Here is a 14,830-nt window from a genome sequence, read left to right as displayed (position 1 = left end):
CATGCACAAACGTTTTTAATTCTTTTCATTCACTGTCAGTATGTTATTATGAAGTAGAATATTATAGTGTGCTATTTTTATGTATTAAAAGACACAACAATTGTTTTTTTTTTTGCGTCTGTAGAATGAATTAATGGCATTGATAAGGATCATCCTAAATCAAGTGAATTATTTTATTTATTTTTTTATTTATAAATGGCAACACTTACATAATACATAAAAGGTGGGGTGACGACGAGGTGTCTTGTACGACGGTAGCAAGGCCGTGCTGGGAAGCAAACTAGCGTCTATGATCCGTCCCAATTTATTAATTTATTTATTTTCATTTTGTCCAGTACTGATGTTTTGCACGACCTGAACATATTCTGCCCCTATGGAACACTGTCATGTGCTTGTACATTGACTTAAATTCAGGCAAGACGAGTGAGATGTAAGCTGTCCTTGACAGACAAAAGCGCATGCAACCGTGAAATGGGCGGAGGCTTTAGGGCTGTGGGTGTTGACGTTGAATGCCTCATAGACCTTGAACACTCGTCTCACTATCGAAATATTTCTCCTGTTTCAACTCCATGACATCTAACAACCAGCAAAGGCATTTAGAAAGCTTCTTGCAGACTTATTATTTTGCTAATTTCCCACATTTACCTCACTCTCCTGTTGCTGTCTGATAAGAGCTTTGTGGGGAAGCTGGGAGTTGTGTGACTTCTCCGTGGCATGCAGGTTGGGCACTTTGAAGTGCCTTGAAGAAGCCATATCTTCCAGACACAGCTGCAGTGGAAATGTGTGGAGAAAGACATTTGTATTCCCTCCTCTGCTGAATATCCTTTCTGGATGTTGATGCTGCCTCACAAAGAAGCTATTTGGCAGTGTCAGCTATTGTGTCGAGTGTCTTGTATCAGCTCGGCCCCGGCTAATGGGAAATAATCTGTCCCTTTATGCACAGCAGTCCATTATGAGGGGCACAGCATTGTCTCACACACAAAAAAAGGGTTGAAGGGTTAACGTCTTCATTTGGCGGCCTGATCTGATTAAGTGATGTACCCGCCGTACATAATATGGCCACCTCGCCGTGCCTTCCCTCCCATCAATCGATGAGAAGCTAATATAAGCCTTTAACCCACCCAAGGACCCCGAGCTAATGTCATTTATTCAGTTCTGCACAGGATTAATTGTGCTATGCAATGCCGTGTGACAGCTTTAGATGAATTTTAATTTTTCATTTTATTTACGCAATTCAATTGACTATTTATGTGGTCATCTTTTGGTACATTGTCCAGGTACTCCAATGACCTTTTCCACCCTGATTGAAGTTGGATAAAAAAAAATAAAGGTTGAGACGAGCATTCTGCAGATATTAATCTCCTGACAGACTGAGAAGAGGGTGGGGTCTTTTAGCTTTGCAATCACATCATTGCAACATCTGACCTCGGAGAGTGTTTTTTCAGGAAGGGGCGTGAGGCTGGGTGTGGACATCAGTGTATCACTTGTGTGATTGCTGATGTAAATTCAATCCCAGTGACAGTGCATCCAAAGTCGGCATGATGTATTAGACACCGCGCACACCGACCACTCTCTCATCCATCTCTATGCCCGTTTCTTAGTCGACGTAATTAAAACATGTTTTTAATGTTAAGACAAAATCACTAGGGTGTGTTTTTTTTATTGTCTATTGATAATGGTTAGACCTTATTTGGAAGGAAGTTTCACAAATCCATGCACGCTCAGTCTAAAAGTGGATTCCCTTTGCATACACTGTATTGCATTTTGCATTCCCCCCCCCAAAATAAATTAAATGTTGTTCATTTAGTTTATTATTCATGTGAATTAGTGGATAATGGTATGAGGTAAAAAAAAATAAATAGAAGAAATCAGCAAATATATGATGTCATGAATGCCAAATTTCATATATGCAAGGAGCACTGTGCTGTACGCAACACTCTGTTCTTTTCATAGTAGACTTTTCCCTTGAGGAAAAACACATCTCTGATTCTCTGAACAGGCTCTTGAGAATGTCAACAGTTATGTTAGCCATTTAAAACGGTTTGCTGTAACATTTGGAAAGGTTACGTCGAGCCGATGGGTGGAAAAAAAAAAAGCTGCATTGATATGTGCTGTCACACCTTGCCGACTGCAATCCAGCCTGCAGCTGGCAAAGCTTGACGTCTGATTTAGATTAATGTGTTGTCCTCTGAGCCTCTGCCATGCATCCAGTGCATGTTTGATTTGGGTAGTAAAATACACAAAGTTGATTTACAGTTTCGTGCCAATATGAGAAAATAAACTGTGGCCAATTCATCTGATAATGGGCTGAGTTTCTTTTTTGTCATTCATGAAAGTGTTTTACATGTTAGTAGCAATTACCTTGGCTGATATTTGCTTCTATGAGTATAAAAGGAATGATTATTACTAACTGCACTTCTGGTGCCTTCTGGCAATAATGTGAAATGCAATCTAAATGGGATAATCAAGTTATATTCTGAAATATGTGGGTGTGCGTTAAGGTCGTATGACTCTTCTGTTTTGACTGAGCTGTGTGCTTGGATGCACTCATGGCCCACACGCCTCATTACTCTCAGGGCCAAGCCTTATTTTACGTAAATGTTTGTTTGGCCGCCTCATGGCAGCATAATCGTCACTGATAGATGTTGGTTCACTGATAAGCTTTAGTCTGAGCGCTCTATGGCGGGCTGGCTGTCAGCCGAACTGTCCTTGAATCCCAAGTTGCTCATTGTCCTTGACTCACAAATCCGCATGCGCACACGCACATTTGCACGTTGTCAAATAATAGACTTTTTACTGACAGAGCACACTTGCTTCCATCCCTCCATCCATTATCTACACCGCTTCTCCTCACTAGGGTTGCGGGGGGCGTTCGAGCCTATCCCAGCTATCTTCGGGCTGTAGGCGGGGGACACCCTGAACTGGTTGCCAGCCAGTTGCAGGGCACACAGAGACGAACAACCTTCCACGCACACACAGGTCGGCAGGTTGATTGGACACTCCAAAATGGTTGTTCGTCTTTGTGTGCCTTGCGATTGGCTGCCAACCAATCCAGGGTGTACCTCACCTACTGCCCGATGACAGCTGGGATGGGTGCCTGCACACCCGCCTCCCTCGTGAGGGAAGCAGCTTGGATAGATGAATTTAAATAATAAAAGCAAGTATGTGTTGATGCTTTTAGCCAAATAGCTACATGATAAGGTTACATACATAAAATATTCTAGTCACATCAATGGTGGTAAACGTTGAGATATTATTTATTTTGTTGTCATATTTTGTATGATAAAATTAACCTGGCATTTAAACAAAGGGTGTGTAGACTTTATGTATCCACTGTATGTATGTGTTTGTAGTTCTTACATGATGTAGCAAATCTTTTTTGCGGAAACTCCACTTTGCTAAATTTGTGTCATCCTCCGTGTGTACCGTATATTGCTTTTCTTCAACCTTCATCCTTCTTCCCTTTGTGTCCATTCACACCCTAAAAGTCCTTCCACTTGGCTTGTGATGTGTTGATGGGGGCACGCAGGGGGTTCCGGAGTATGTATCTATTATACGTAGGAAGGACACTGAGGTGAAATGTGCAAAAGGAGGAAATGGTGTGATGTTAGTGCCACATGAGGGAGGAAGGCAGAGACCTGAAAGCAAGTGGGCAGGAACGGTAGAGTGTTTGCGAGGAGGTGGGCTGCTGCCCACGTCCCCTGGGAGCCGCCTTGTTCTTGCAGGCTAATTGAAGCTCTGTGTGGCAGCAGCCTCGGAGCTGTCTTTCCAATGAAGAGCCCATTTGCTGCATTTTACGGGCTGTGTGCTGAATTCTGATGATGTTAGCTGAAGCTGTAGACAGTGTCTCACAGAGACCCCTGAACCTCCGCCCCTCTTTCATGGAGGTACACAGCCCACATGCTGCTTCCCGGCAATCGGCTGATTATATGTAACAGGGTCACAAGCATTCTGAACACGAGCGGTAATTTGTGAACATGAATCATTTTCACGCTGAGTTCTTTCTAAATTTGTTGGGCAATCTCATACATGATAATGTGATATCAGGCTCTTCACTTTTGCATGCGTTCTCTCATTGGAATAGAGATTAGAAATGTTCTCGGAAAGCACATAGCTGGGAGGATGCTGTGAATTATTGATCATTCAGCAGTCAGTTATGACAATATTTATCTTAAGACTGAACATACTATATTTGGCATACCTGCACAATCCAATATGAGACAGAAACTACCCATTCAAAGTGAAGTAATGAGGCATACTTTTGATTGGCACTGGCGGAGTGATTTTAATTTGGCATTCAATCAGGTGTTGCTAATGGTTTCGCAATGTTTAGTCGCTTATCTGAGCCTTATTATCTTTGTAAAGGCAAAATGTTCAATTTACCGGTAGCTCATGTATTGAATACTTGATTTTGCAGATGTACCTAATTCTGTAGCTGCTGTAATATTTTTGCCTGCTCAAGAGTCATATTCATTCATTTGTCTCTGCTTGTGGCAATTTAAAGTAAGACTGTGGTAGTAGAGCTCAGCTTTACATCGATGGTGACTTCTCCTTCCCTGACCTGCATGCATTATTTAACTGTCAATAAGTGTCTCTCCCCATCACAGCTAATGAGGTACCCAAGCAGGTCTCATATTGATCCATCACAATATAGCTTACAAAATGCATATGCATAAGATCTCTTTGCTAACATCAAAATATGAAGGCACTCTGCGATTGATGAGATCAATAAAACAATGATTCCGGAACACGGCATTATTTTTTTTTCAGATTTTGAAAGAATTCTTTCAGTAAGAAGAACTGTAATTAGAGATAATAAATTCCAGGATAAAACACTTTAACAACTTACTATTAACGTCATACAGTGTTAATCTCTGCTAATGTAAATGTTAACTGTCACATTCACACACACACACGCGTGTAAAAAACGCTTTGGCGTCTTCTTCACAAAATTCCCAATGCTCTATCATAATCAAAAAATTGGAATATATTCTCCAGTTAGAATATCTTCCTCGTATGACTGTATTTTCTTCTTCTGCTCTCATGTTTTTCACACAGCGTCTGGGATCTTTTGTAAATAAATGAAAAGTATTCATCCTTAGATACTCATTGAAGTGAAGTCTTAATATATAAAAATGAATTCTAATCATATGACCTCAGACATTACGGGGCTCCACTTGTTCTCTGAATGCTTTACAAGCTTCTAACATTTTTGCCTCCCTTTGCTGAGGAGATGTTTAAAATAATCCTGTACATTTTGCATGCAAAGGAATCGGGCGTATACTGTCAATGTAAAAGATAGATGCAATGAAGTTGTCCAAGAGCTGATGTAAATTTGTATTGTTCAGGTTCGGTTGGCACACGACTATTGTGATTCTGTGTTCCAATGACTGTATTAGCCTGCAGCCAAACAGTGATTGTGGTCTCACACTACATTTTTTTTTTGCTGATGTGTGTGAAACTGGGACTATCTCCATGGAGAGAGCCACAGGTGCAGATCAGCATATCACCCAGCGGTCATTAGACAGTTCCCATCAGTGCCCTTGTGAGTTCTTCTGAGGATTGTATTGACTGTGCCGCATCCTCACTTCTTTGATCTGAAAGTGCTGCTTCCAGACTCAAATGTGTTTATTTTCCTGACATTCAGATGAGTCACCAAGAATGTTTATTTAATTGTTTTACTTCAGGGTGGAGCCAATGTGAAACATGACACAAGATGTTGGTACCGTGCCTTGGTGTTACATCTGATGTCATGGTTACATGCTCATTGATAAACATGAAATGACAATCACCTTGTGGTGATTGCACAGAGGCCTCCAAAAAAACACCTAAATCTCTCTGCAGCTCTACCGCCATAAAAGTGGGCGCATCTTTGTGCTGCAGCAAGTAGGATAATTATGTTTGTCTGGATTGTACAGAATGACTCTCTTCTGTGGAATCTCTTTGTGTTACCCGTGATGGCTGACTGTGTAAACTGTGTATGCAACGCTGACCCTTGAAGGATGTCAGGGTTATTCACCAAGGGCTCTCTTGTTAAAGAGGAGGCGCTTTGCGCATAGTGATGTAACAATTGTTTTGTTATGGAATGAAGAGGAATTGTAGTGCGCAAACTGTTGTTCAAAAAATGCTGCCTTTACAACGATAGTACTGTTATGGTTGACATTGCCCGTATGATGCTATGCAGTATAACGACTGCGAACTACAGACACAATTTCAGCTGCAAGCAGCGATGAATGTGCCTGTGCACCTCCTTTTTGCTCCAATTAAAAGATCATTCAACCCCACCCACTTTGGATAGCGGTAGGCAAAAACACTTGGAATAGTTGCAATTGGGCGAATTCTCTTAAGAGTTTGTCCCACTAAGAGGCCTGGAATTCAATAAAAATGGCGGCTTTATACCAAAATGGACGACTTCTTGTTCAATTTTGTTTGGCTCATTTAGACCTTTTATTGGGTCCTAACCAGGTCCACCACATTTCCAGTTGACTGGTGAAACTACTGTTTTTGACCATTATTCGATTACAATAAAATTTGATAAATTAATTCAAATTAATTAATTATCTATAATTAAAAATTCATGAAATTATTTGCATCATAATTGCAAGACTATTATCAGTCCTCCGTATTAGCAAATAAGGTCTAAGAAATTTGGTATTAGTTGCATCCCTAGCAGCGATTTTAGAAGGGGACCTGGTACCGCTTCATGCTTGGACCTAACCAACACATTTTCTTTACAAATTAAGCAAAACTAGAAACACAAATTAAGCAGCAAAATCCTCCTGTTTTTATTCATTTCAGGGGGCCACCATTTTGTAACTTGCTGTCGACTGAAAATGACATCACAGTTGCTCAGGTAAAAAACAATCATGGCTCAGCTTCAGAAACCAGGTGAGCTGTGATTCGTTAATACCTGAGCCCTGAGCAACTGTGATGACATTTTCAGTCGACAATCAAGTTACAAAATGTCCACCCCTGAGATGTATAAACACACGTGGCTTTTGCTTCTTAACTCATATTCCACAAATGCAATTGGAATCAAAATGCCAAATGTATCGACGTATTATTGCAAAGAAAATGTTTGCTTTGACTTCCCCTTCAAGGCCGACGACCATGCGGCAGAGATAAGAAAAGCGCCCAACTAAAGTGGTTACACATACTACGGACTCAGTCATGTTTCGTTAGTGCACAGCCACACCGGGGAAGGAATGAATTATGCTGGAACAGACGCATGCAGGCAGCCGACCAAATGGCTCCAAAGATCAAATTAGCATTTTTCACACTGATTGAACACAAGCTGATGAAACTTGATGATGGTTTGCCGTGTATTTATTTGCATACAATACTGACCATTTGTTCTTACTAACATTTCCATAGCACATTTTTGTTTAGGTTCAGAAAACTAGGCCGTTATCTTTGTCTGAAAAAGCAATTAGTCATATTCAGAATTGTCTCAGAAATGTCTTATGACATGTGCCTTTGTCTTAAAATAAGCGGCAGACTGATTTTTCACATGTAAAGGGACTTTGTCATGGGGATGCTGTCTTGCAGATCATGCCTACAGAGACCTCATCTCATCTACCATCATGATTGTCCCCTCATCCATTGCCCTTCCAGTTAGATGCTCAATTTCACCCCAACGTCCCATGGGAGTCACAACCACACCATCCCAGATTGGAATCCCATAATTGTCACCTACCCCGCCTCATCATGCATCAGAACCCCCATCTCCATTCAACACTGTCTGTTCAGCTTGATAGCGACACATGTGAAAGAGCACAGGACAATGAGCATGTACTTCTACTGCCTGACACAGGACTACTGTATGTCTTGATAATAAGGATTTGTCGTAGGATACCAACATTTCGATGTTTAATTCATCCCATGACAATGCTTGAAACGCAAAACACTTATCTCAAGTCATCTTTCACATCAAAATGAATGAAATGACATTAATCCGTGATACAGCCAGCTGCCAAAATAACTTGCTTTTTAATAACAAAGAATAATGAAATAATTAATTTAATGTGTTAGTTGTTCGTTACACAGAATGAAGATGATGAGTTTTATGTCTGCACGTGTTCGCTGCCGCAATATTATCTTTCTTGCGGATTGTCCTCATTTTTAACAGCACTGATATTGCAAACATTTTCGTTACCAACCCATCCTGTAAAATAAATGGAAAAATAGTTGATTTTATTTACTGGCTTCTGATTTCAAAACTAGCAACCCATCACTTTGTTGTGCATGTGATAATATATGGCGATCATAATGCTAACGACCCTCCACGGTACGGTAAACCGTAACTATGATGTGGCCTGCGACAAAAATGAATTTGACACTCCTGATCTAGAAGAATGTGAGCGAGTGGTGTTAAACCTAAAGGAGTGTCTGGTTCACAGTTGCCTTCTTTGCTTTTTATCGACAATTTTTTTAACGATTTTATTCCATCTAAATCGTCTAAAAGACGCATCCCAATATGTATGCACATAAAAGTGCCGCCTGAAGCCAGTGTCACCATAACATTTATCTGATAGGGTTAAAGAGACATCTAGTGGTGAATTTTGGGTATTATAAAACGATGCACATGGTCATTTGTGGTTGACACATGCGTTCATGTTATTTATAATATTGTAGAAAGAAGTGATGTGATGTAGAAAGTGGTTGACTGTATAGTATTTGCTCATCCTTGTCTGTCCACAAGCATGATGTGATAAAGCAAAGCCTCTCATTTTGGCCATGGACCCACTGATAGGCTCTGTGGGTAGAACATCCCTTATCTCCTCAAGGACAGGATGTGACCTTTGTTGAAAAGATGTGCCTGAAGATCTCGTTTCTGGCATCAGAGAAGAGAAACATTCAAGCCCCAAGAATTAGGTTATCCAACTACATTTCAAATGTATTACATTTCATCATGACTCACTTTCAGTTTTCAAAAATTACATCACAATCAGAATGCCCTTTATTGTCATTGTACTCAGTGTACAACGAGATTGGAGAGCTCCCATCTCCAGTGCAATATATCAAGTAATTTAATTATATCAATTATAGCTGTTTCGTATTTAGTTACACAAGTGGGGCAAAATATTATGAACATGCAACTCCGCATCAGCCAAAATAGTAAAGAAAATGTTAATTGTTACCTCTTTATGCGTGAATCATTATATTTTCAAATGCAGAATTATTGGTGCATATCTTATATTAGATTTGAAGGTGCGCCCTAATGCTGTGGATGTGAGAATTCTGTCGTGTTGCTCCTTTCAAGGCTATCTAAAATTTAGACGGGCTGGTGAGACAAGCAAGGTCTGTCACACAAGAGTGGATCAGAAAGCGCCAGAAGGAGGTGATAAAAGTTAAAAGCACAGAAAACAGACACAACATTTTAGTCTAAGTTCTTTCATTATATATTTCTATATTACCACGCAGAACACATCTAGAAAATATGAACCATTTAATCTCCAGATAATCCAAAAGCCTCTGCAAAATGTTACAAGGTCACCAGAGTCAAATTGCAAAGGCACAGCAGGAAAAGATAACGTTACTGCATGTGTGTACTTGAGCTTTCAACATATGACAAACATTTCATACATTTCTTGGAATTTACTCACTGTCGTTGTTCAATGAACATTGTAGATGTGTCGGGCCATGCATTTCTAGTTATTATAAAAGATGAATTCTTGCTCCATATAAATTATTAAATTCAATAAAATAAATTTGGTATTAAATTGAGTTCCGAAATGATAGTAAATTTATTCTGATTTACACAATAACCTGTTTTTGAGAAAATATGTTTATTATTTTAAGATGATTTGTTAGTTTTATAACCTTCAGACAAAGCGGCCGTAGGTGAGAATACATTTATTTAGTCAACTGTAGAAGGCCAAAAAAATAAACACACACATTGCTTGTTTGCTTTTAATAATAAACAATTTTTTAAGGCAAAATCGTTATTCAAAATCTCATGGGAGAAAGAAGCACGACCAAACTGACCAAGAAATGACAAGACTTGATCAGGATTATCCAACACCTCAAGTCTTCCTGTACAGATGTTTGTCTTAAAGTAACACAGCGCCACCAATCACATTGGTCACTTGTTAAGAAATTCCTGAGGTAATTTCTAAATCTTTTTATAGATGTTAGTGCGCTATATACGCACAAAATATGGCTCATCCTACCAAGTTTTTCAGACAGCATGTTATCGATGACCATTCAAGGGCTTCAGAGTTAATATGATGGGCTTGTCTGGTAAGAGTATGAGCTCAAATGTGCTTTGCACATTCACATGTCGCTGTCTCTCCACTCTGAAGTTCTCAAGCATCTGGAAAGAAAGGAGGCGAAACATGGCCCTTCATATCGTATGTAATCCGAGGACAAAATGTGGTGACCCTTGAGTACAACTCACATGGATCAGAAAGATCTGCATCTCAGCCTCGGCGATTCTGCGTCCTATACATTGGCGCGGGCCAAAGCCGAAGCTCAAGCTGCGGAAGTAGTGGCTCTCAGTCCTGAGCCAGCGAGAGGGCTGATATTGCTCAGGACGATAAAACACCTTCGGGTGTCTCCCCATTGCATAGAGACCTAACTGTACCAGGGTCTAAGCGCATGACAAACGTACCAAGTGTGTCAGAAAATATTTTCAGACTGATGTCGTCGCAAAAGATTTATTTCAAACCCAAACTACAAACTGCCATTTTCCCCTTCAGTCTGGGCCAGAAGACAATGAACCAGCACGTCTACGAAAAGAGATCCTGCTGTTTGCTTCATTCAGTGTGCGAGAAGAGGCGAAAGTTGTGGCGGGACCACTGGTGGTGCTTCACCATGACAACGCGTCTGCTCACAATGCTCTGAGCATCTGACACTTGCTACATCATTTATCAGTCTATCCCAAGATGACAGGGATGATCAAGAGGACCTTTTCTGAAAATGTTGACCAGGGGTCCGCAATCCTGTTCCTCGAGGGCCGGTGTCCTGCCTGTTGTCCATCTCTACCTGCCCTGCTGCAACACACCTGATTCAAATGATCCAATGATCAGTTAGGTCTGCAAAAGCAATTTAGCGATCCTGATCATTTGAATCAGGTGTGTTGCGGCAGGACACTAGCCCTCAAGGAACAGGATTGAAGATCTGATGCAGACGACAATAAGATGGCCGTGATGGAGTTGCGAAGGATACCAGAAGACTCTTTCCAGGTGGAAAGAAGTTATGGCAGGGAAAGTGTGGTAGACACCAGGGGAATTATTTCTAATGAAAAAGCTTGTAGTTTGAATTTGAAATATAGACGTATATATTTTGTGAGACCAGCCTTGAAACTTTTCTATACAATCATCAACTTCTGTAGAAATGCTAAAATATCATATCATAATTTACCCCTGCTGGAATGTGGTATTTCTGAATAATGATATCTTCTGCTGTGTATCTTTGCAAGCTCACTGCAACTGGATGCAACCTTGAAGGATACAAGGAAGAATGTTGTTGGTTTTCGAAGAGTCATGCTGACATTGGGTTTCCTCCAAGATTTTGATCACCTTAGTGTTTCCTTTATAGCTCCTTTGACCAAAGGAATCTTCTTCAGCATTTCCATCATGTTCCCTTGACTTTGTGCCCTGGCAGACGCCACCTCGGCCCTCAGCTCCTCCTGAAGACTTGGATGTCTTGCCAGCTCGTACAATGTCCACAGCAATGTGATCGAGGTCTGAAACATACAACACACTAGTGCAACGGAAATCTTCAAAAGATCTTGTTTGGACTTTCGATTACCGTGTCAACTCCACCAGCCATTAGCTCAGTGACGCTGGCCTTGATGTCTTCAATGGAAAGCTTGTCCAGCATGAGCAGGCTGGCGAGAACTCCTGGATATTTTTTGGTATGACCACTCTCCTGGCGTAACTGCCTGTAGATGTTCTGGATGCAGCGGTCAGCTGAGGAGGAAAAGCAATATATACTTTTACAAATTAGAGCCAAGGCCTTTGTATTATCTATCCATACATTTACTTTCTAATCTTGGGCAGAAGGTGGACTCGACCAAAACCATTCCCTCTGATATTCAAAGGGACATTGAGTGGGAACAGATCCTATTGTGCCAGCACAAATCAGACTACTCGTCTTCGGATATAAGATAAGATGCCCTTTATTAGTCCCACAATGGGGAAATTCGAGATTCGAACCCAGGCCTCCTGGGGAGACTGGGTCCTGAACGCGGCGCCTTAGACCACTCGGCCATCCTGGCAGAAAATTCGAGTTTTGAACCCAGGCCTCCTGGGGAGACTGGGTCCTGAACGCGGCGCCTTAGACCACTCGGCCATCCTGGCAGATATCTTTTAAAATGAAAAGGACTGTGCTTGGACACTAAATATTGGTGAACTCACACCGCCCAACAACCAGAGATTGTTGACTACTGGTGCATCAAACATCTTATGATAAACGTCACTATCAGCGGGTTATTTGTCATAGTACAGTCGGGCTCAGTCATTGAATATTTTTAAATCCTGCTGACTCAATATTGGTGACTTTTGACCATGTTTTTTTTTCTAATCACCTTGGCTTTGTAAAACGTCATACAATCGAGAGCGCTGCCTTTCTTAAATCTATTCACCATATCGCTAAGTGGGGCTAAATGAAGCTAAATTAAACTGAAAAATGCGCTGGTTGAGAATGACCAGTACCGTGCCACGCTGGCAAGAAACCTTTACGGAGACCAATACTGAAGGAGAATCCCATTATTACATTGGGGAAGATCCTGTAGGATCCAAAGATGAATCATTGTTGATGTCCGTCTCGAGTTATGTAATATTACAATACAATACAACTTTCTTTATATAGCGCATTTCACAGCAGCTGAATCTGTAACAAAGCGCTTTCCATATGGTGTCATAAAAGTGTCGTACCTTGGTTAAAGATTCCATCCCAAGCATCCACGTGGTCCAGCCACACTTTGGCTCGGATTGTCTTCAGCAGAGCCGGAGGTATGTACAGCATAGGTGAGGTTGTCTTGAACATGAGGGTGATGGAGTCAATGAAGTGTTGAACCTCCGGATCGATGTAGTCCAGCATCAGGCCCAAACGCTCCCCATATAGAACTGCACTCACCGCTATGTGGGACAGAACAAATAGTTCTCACATATCTCTCTGTCAATGTCAATCCAAACTGGATGGTATCTACGTCCCTAAAGTATTGGATGTGACGGTGCCAGGCTCACACTCTAGTGCATATTTGAAGAGCTCTTGGGAGAGGTCCGTCGTCCACTTGTTCTGTCCACTTCGTTCGATCTTCTTGTGAACTCTGGCCACAAAGTCATGACCCACTTCATCCAGCAAGGGAACAAAGTTACCCAGCATCTTTGGGGAGATCACTTCCTTATTGAGGAGGACTCGGTTTGACCTCCACTCTGGCCCGTTCCTGATGGAAAATCAATCAGGTTTTAGACTGCATGTGCCCAAACCACTGGTGTAACTAAATCCATTTGGGCCAATCCACCGAATTGGTGCTAATTGCTTTTTGTAACTCTCAGAATAAACTTCAAACTCTAACTTAAACTCCTCATTTTAGTAACAGAACTGAAAGGGACAAGAGTCGAAGAATTTAATTTGCAATAGTACATGAACTATAGCCACAGCAAATTTCTGCTAAAAAAAAAACAGAACTGTGACAAAATTTTACATGATTTTTAGGTGTTAAAGATTTTGGAGATTAACCTTTTAAACTGTATCTATGAAATGTGCAATCAAATCTCTGTGAAGGACGCTTTGCTTAGTAAAAAATATATACAGTTCTTTTTTTTTTTTATAGTTCCAGTTAATTTTTTAGAGTGAATTTATACATTTCATTTTCTGGAGGCACATTTGGCAGATTCAGTAGAATGGCCCATTAGAATTACTTTAGAAGAGAATATGCCTACTTCAGTAAAACTCCGTATTTACGATTCCTGTAGTCTCTGTATGAGGTCCAGGCTTCCACTTTCAGTCTTTTGGGATAAGAACCTTCGGCTTTGAACAGGATGGCAGCATCCTCTGGGTTGATGATATTCACACTTTCATAATAACCTACCTTTTCTCTAACATGCACAGAAGAAAGAAGTCATATGAGCAATGTGTTACGTAAAACAAGACTTAATTTTTTTTCCAATGTTTCTGCATTTTCAGCTTACAGTTGGTGTAAGATGCCTTGCATAAGCACACTTTAGCCAACCTTGGATGTTGGTAGCAAGCATACTGAAACCAATGATCTCATTTCAAACTATGTGCTTTTCTTTCTCAAAATGTATGTTCTAACCATTTCGGCTATACAAGCTCACCCTCATACCTGTAAATGGGTCCAAAAGTGTTAAAATTCTGCAGCATGATTCGGTGAAGGTTTTTGAAGCCATCCAGCTTCCAGAAATTGTACAGGTTGGCAATACTATTCTTCCACAGTCCGGGAATCTCACTGTAAGGTTTGATGATGCTGCCGTTCTCAGTGAACGCCTGTCTAACCATCGGCATGCTGCTGCTGCTTCTGTAGATGCCCGCTGCCATTAGTTTGTCCAGGCAGCTCGCAGGGAGCGCTGAGGAGGCATGCCACAAATTCCACCTGGTCATTCCTACAACTGCTCTCTCGGCTCCGTCAAAAGCAGGAGCAGTTCTAGAGCTGGAGGATGGCTTAAATAGTCCCTCCCACCCTCTTGCTCTCAAGGTTCTTCAAAGTTGAAGTTGCTTATAGACTTGATTCACTGCAGCATGAGATTCTGCTAGGGAGATTTGAGAAAATGTTTGTGATATTTGTGTAGTTCAATTATGTTGCGGTTGGTTTAAACCCTACACACTACAACATTAAAAAACAAAGATACTGTATTGTTAA

General features: G+C 41.0%; 1 protein-coding gene across 1 annotated transcript; it reads right to left on the bottom strand.

Annotated features, from left to right (window-relative positions):
* Positions 1 to 9,896: 9,896 nt before the first annotated feature.
* On the bottom strand, positions 9,897 to 14,595 carry cyp11a1.2 (cytochrome P450 family 11 subfamily A member 1, tandem duplicate 2). Its single transcript, XM_088298814.1, has 9 exons — positions 14,297 to 14,595; positions 13,893 to 14,048; positions 13,194 to 13,393; positions 12,882 to 13,085; positions 11,755 to 11,915; positions 11,523 to 11,689; positions 11,365 to 11,443; positions 10,400 to 10,591; positions 9,897 to 10,315 (listed from the first exon to the last, which is right to left on the bottom strand). The coding sequence occupies exons 1-9, from the start codon at positions 14,569 to 14,571 to the stop codon at positions 10,193 to 10,195; spliced, it is 1,557 nt and encodes a 518-aa protein (XP_088154940.1). The 5' UTR covers positions 14,572 to 14,595; the 3' UTR covers positions 9,897 to 10,192.
* Positions 14,596 to 14,830: the final 235 nt, after the last annotated feature.

This window comes from Idiotropiscis lumnitzeri, chromosome 6, assembly GCF_059441095.1.
Source record: "Idiotropiscis lumnitzeri isolate Australia: NSW breed Sydney's pygmy pipehorse chromosome 6, RoL_Ilum_1.0, whole genome shotgun sequence".
In the NCBI taxonomy this organism is placed as follows: Eukaryota; Metazoa; Chordata; class Actinopteri; order Syngnathiformes; family Syngnathidae; genus Idiotropiscis; species Idiotropiscis lumnitzeri.
Note: the sequence above shows the minus strand (reverse complement) of the source record. Positions and strands in the feature narration are given on the sequence as shown.

Bases quoted from the DNA above. Each gene is read 5' to 3' on its own strand.
- cyp11a1.2 (XM_088298814.1), bottom strand. From the start codon at position 14,571: ATGACCAGGTGGAATTTGTGGCATGCCTCCTCAGCGCTCCCTGCGAGC. The intron at 11,916-12,881 runs GTACGACACTTT...TTTCCTCCTCAG, and splicing joins GGATGGAATCTTTAACCAAG to CTGACCGCTGCATCCAGAAC. The intron at 10,592-11,364 runs GTAAATTATGAT...TCATGCGCTTAG, and splicing joins AATACCACATTCCAGCAGGG to ACCCTGGTACAGTTAGGTCT.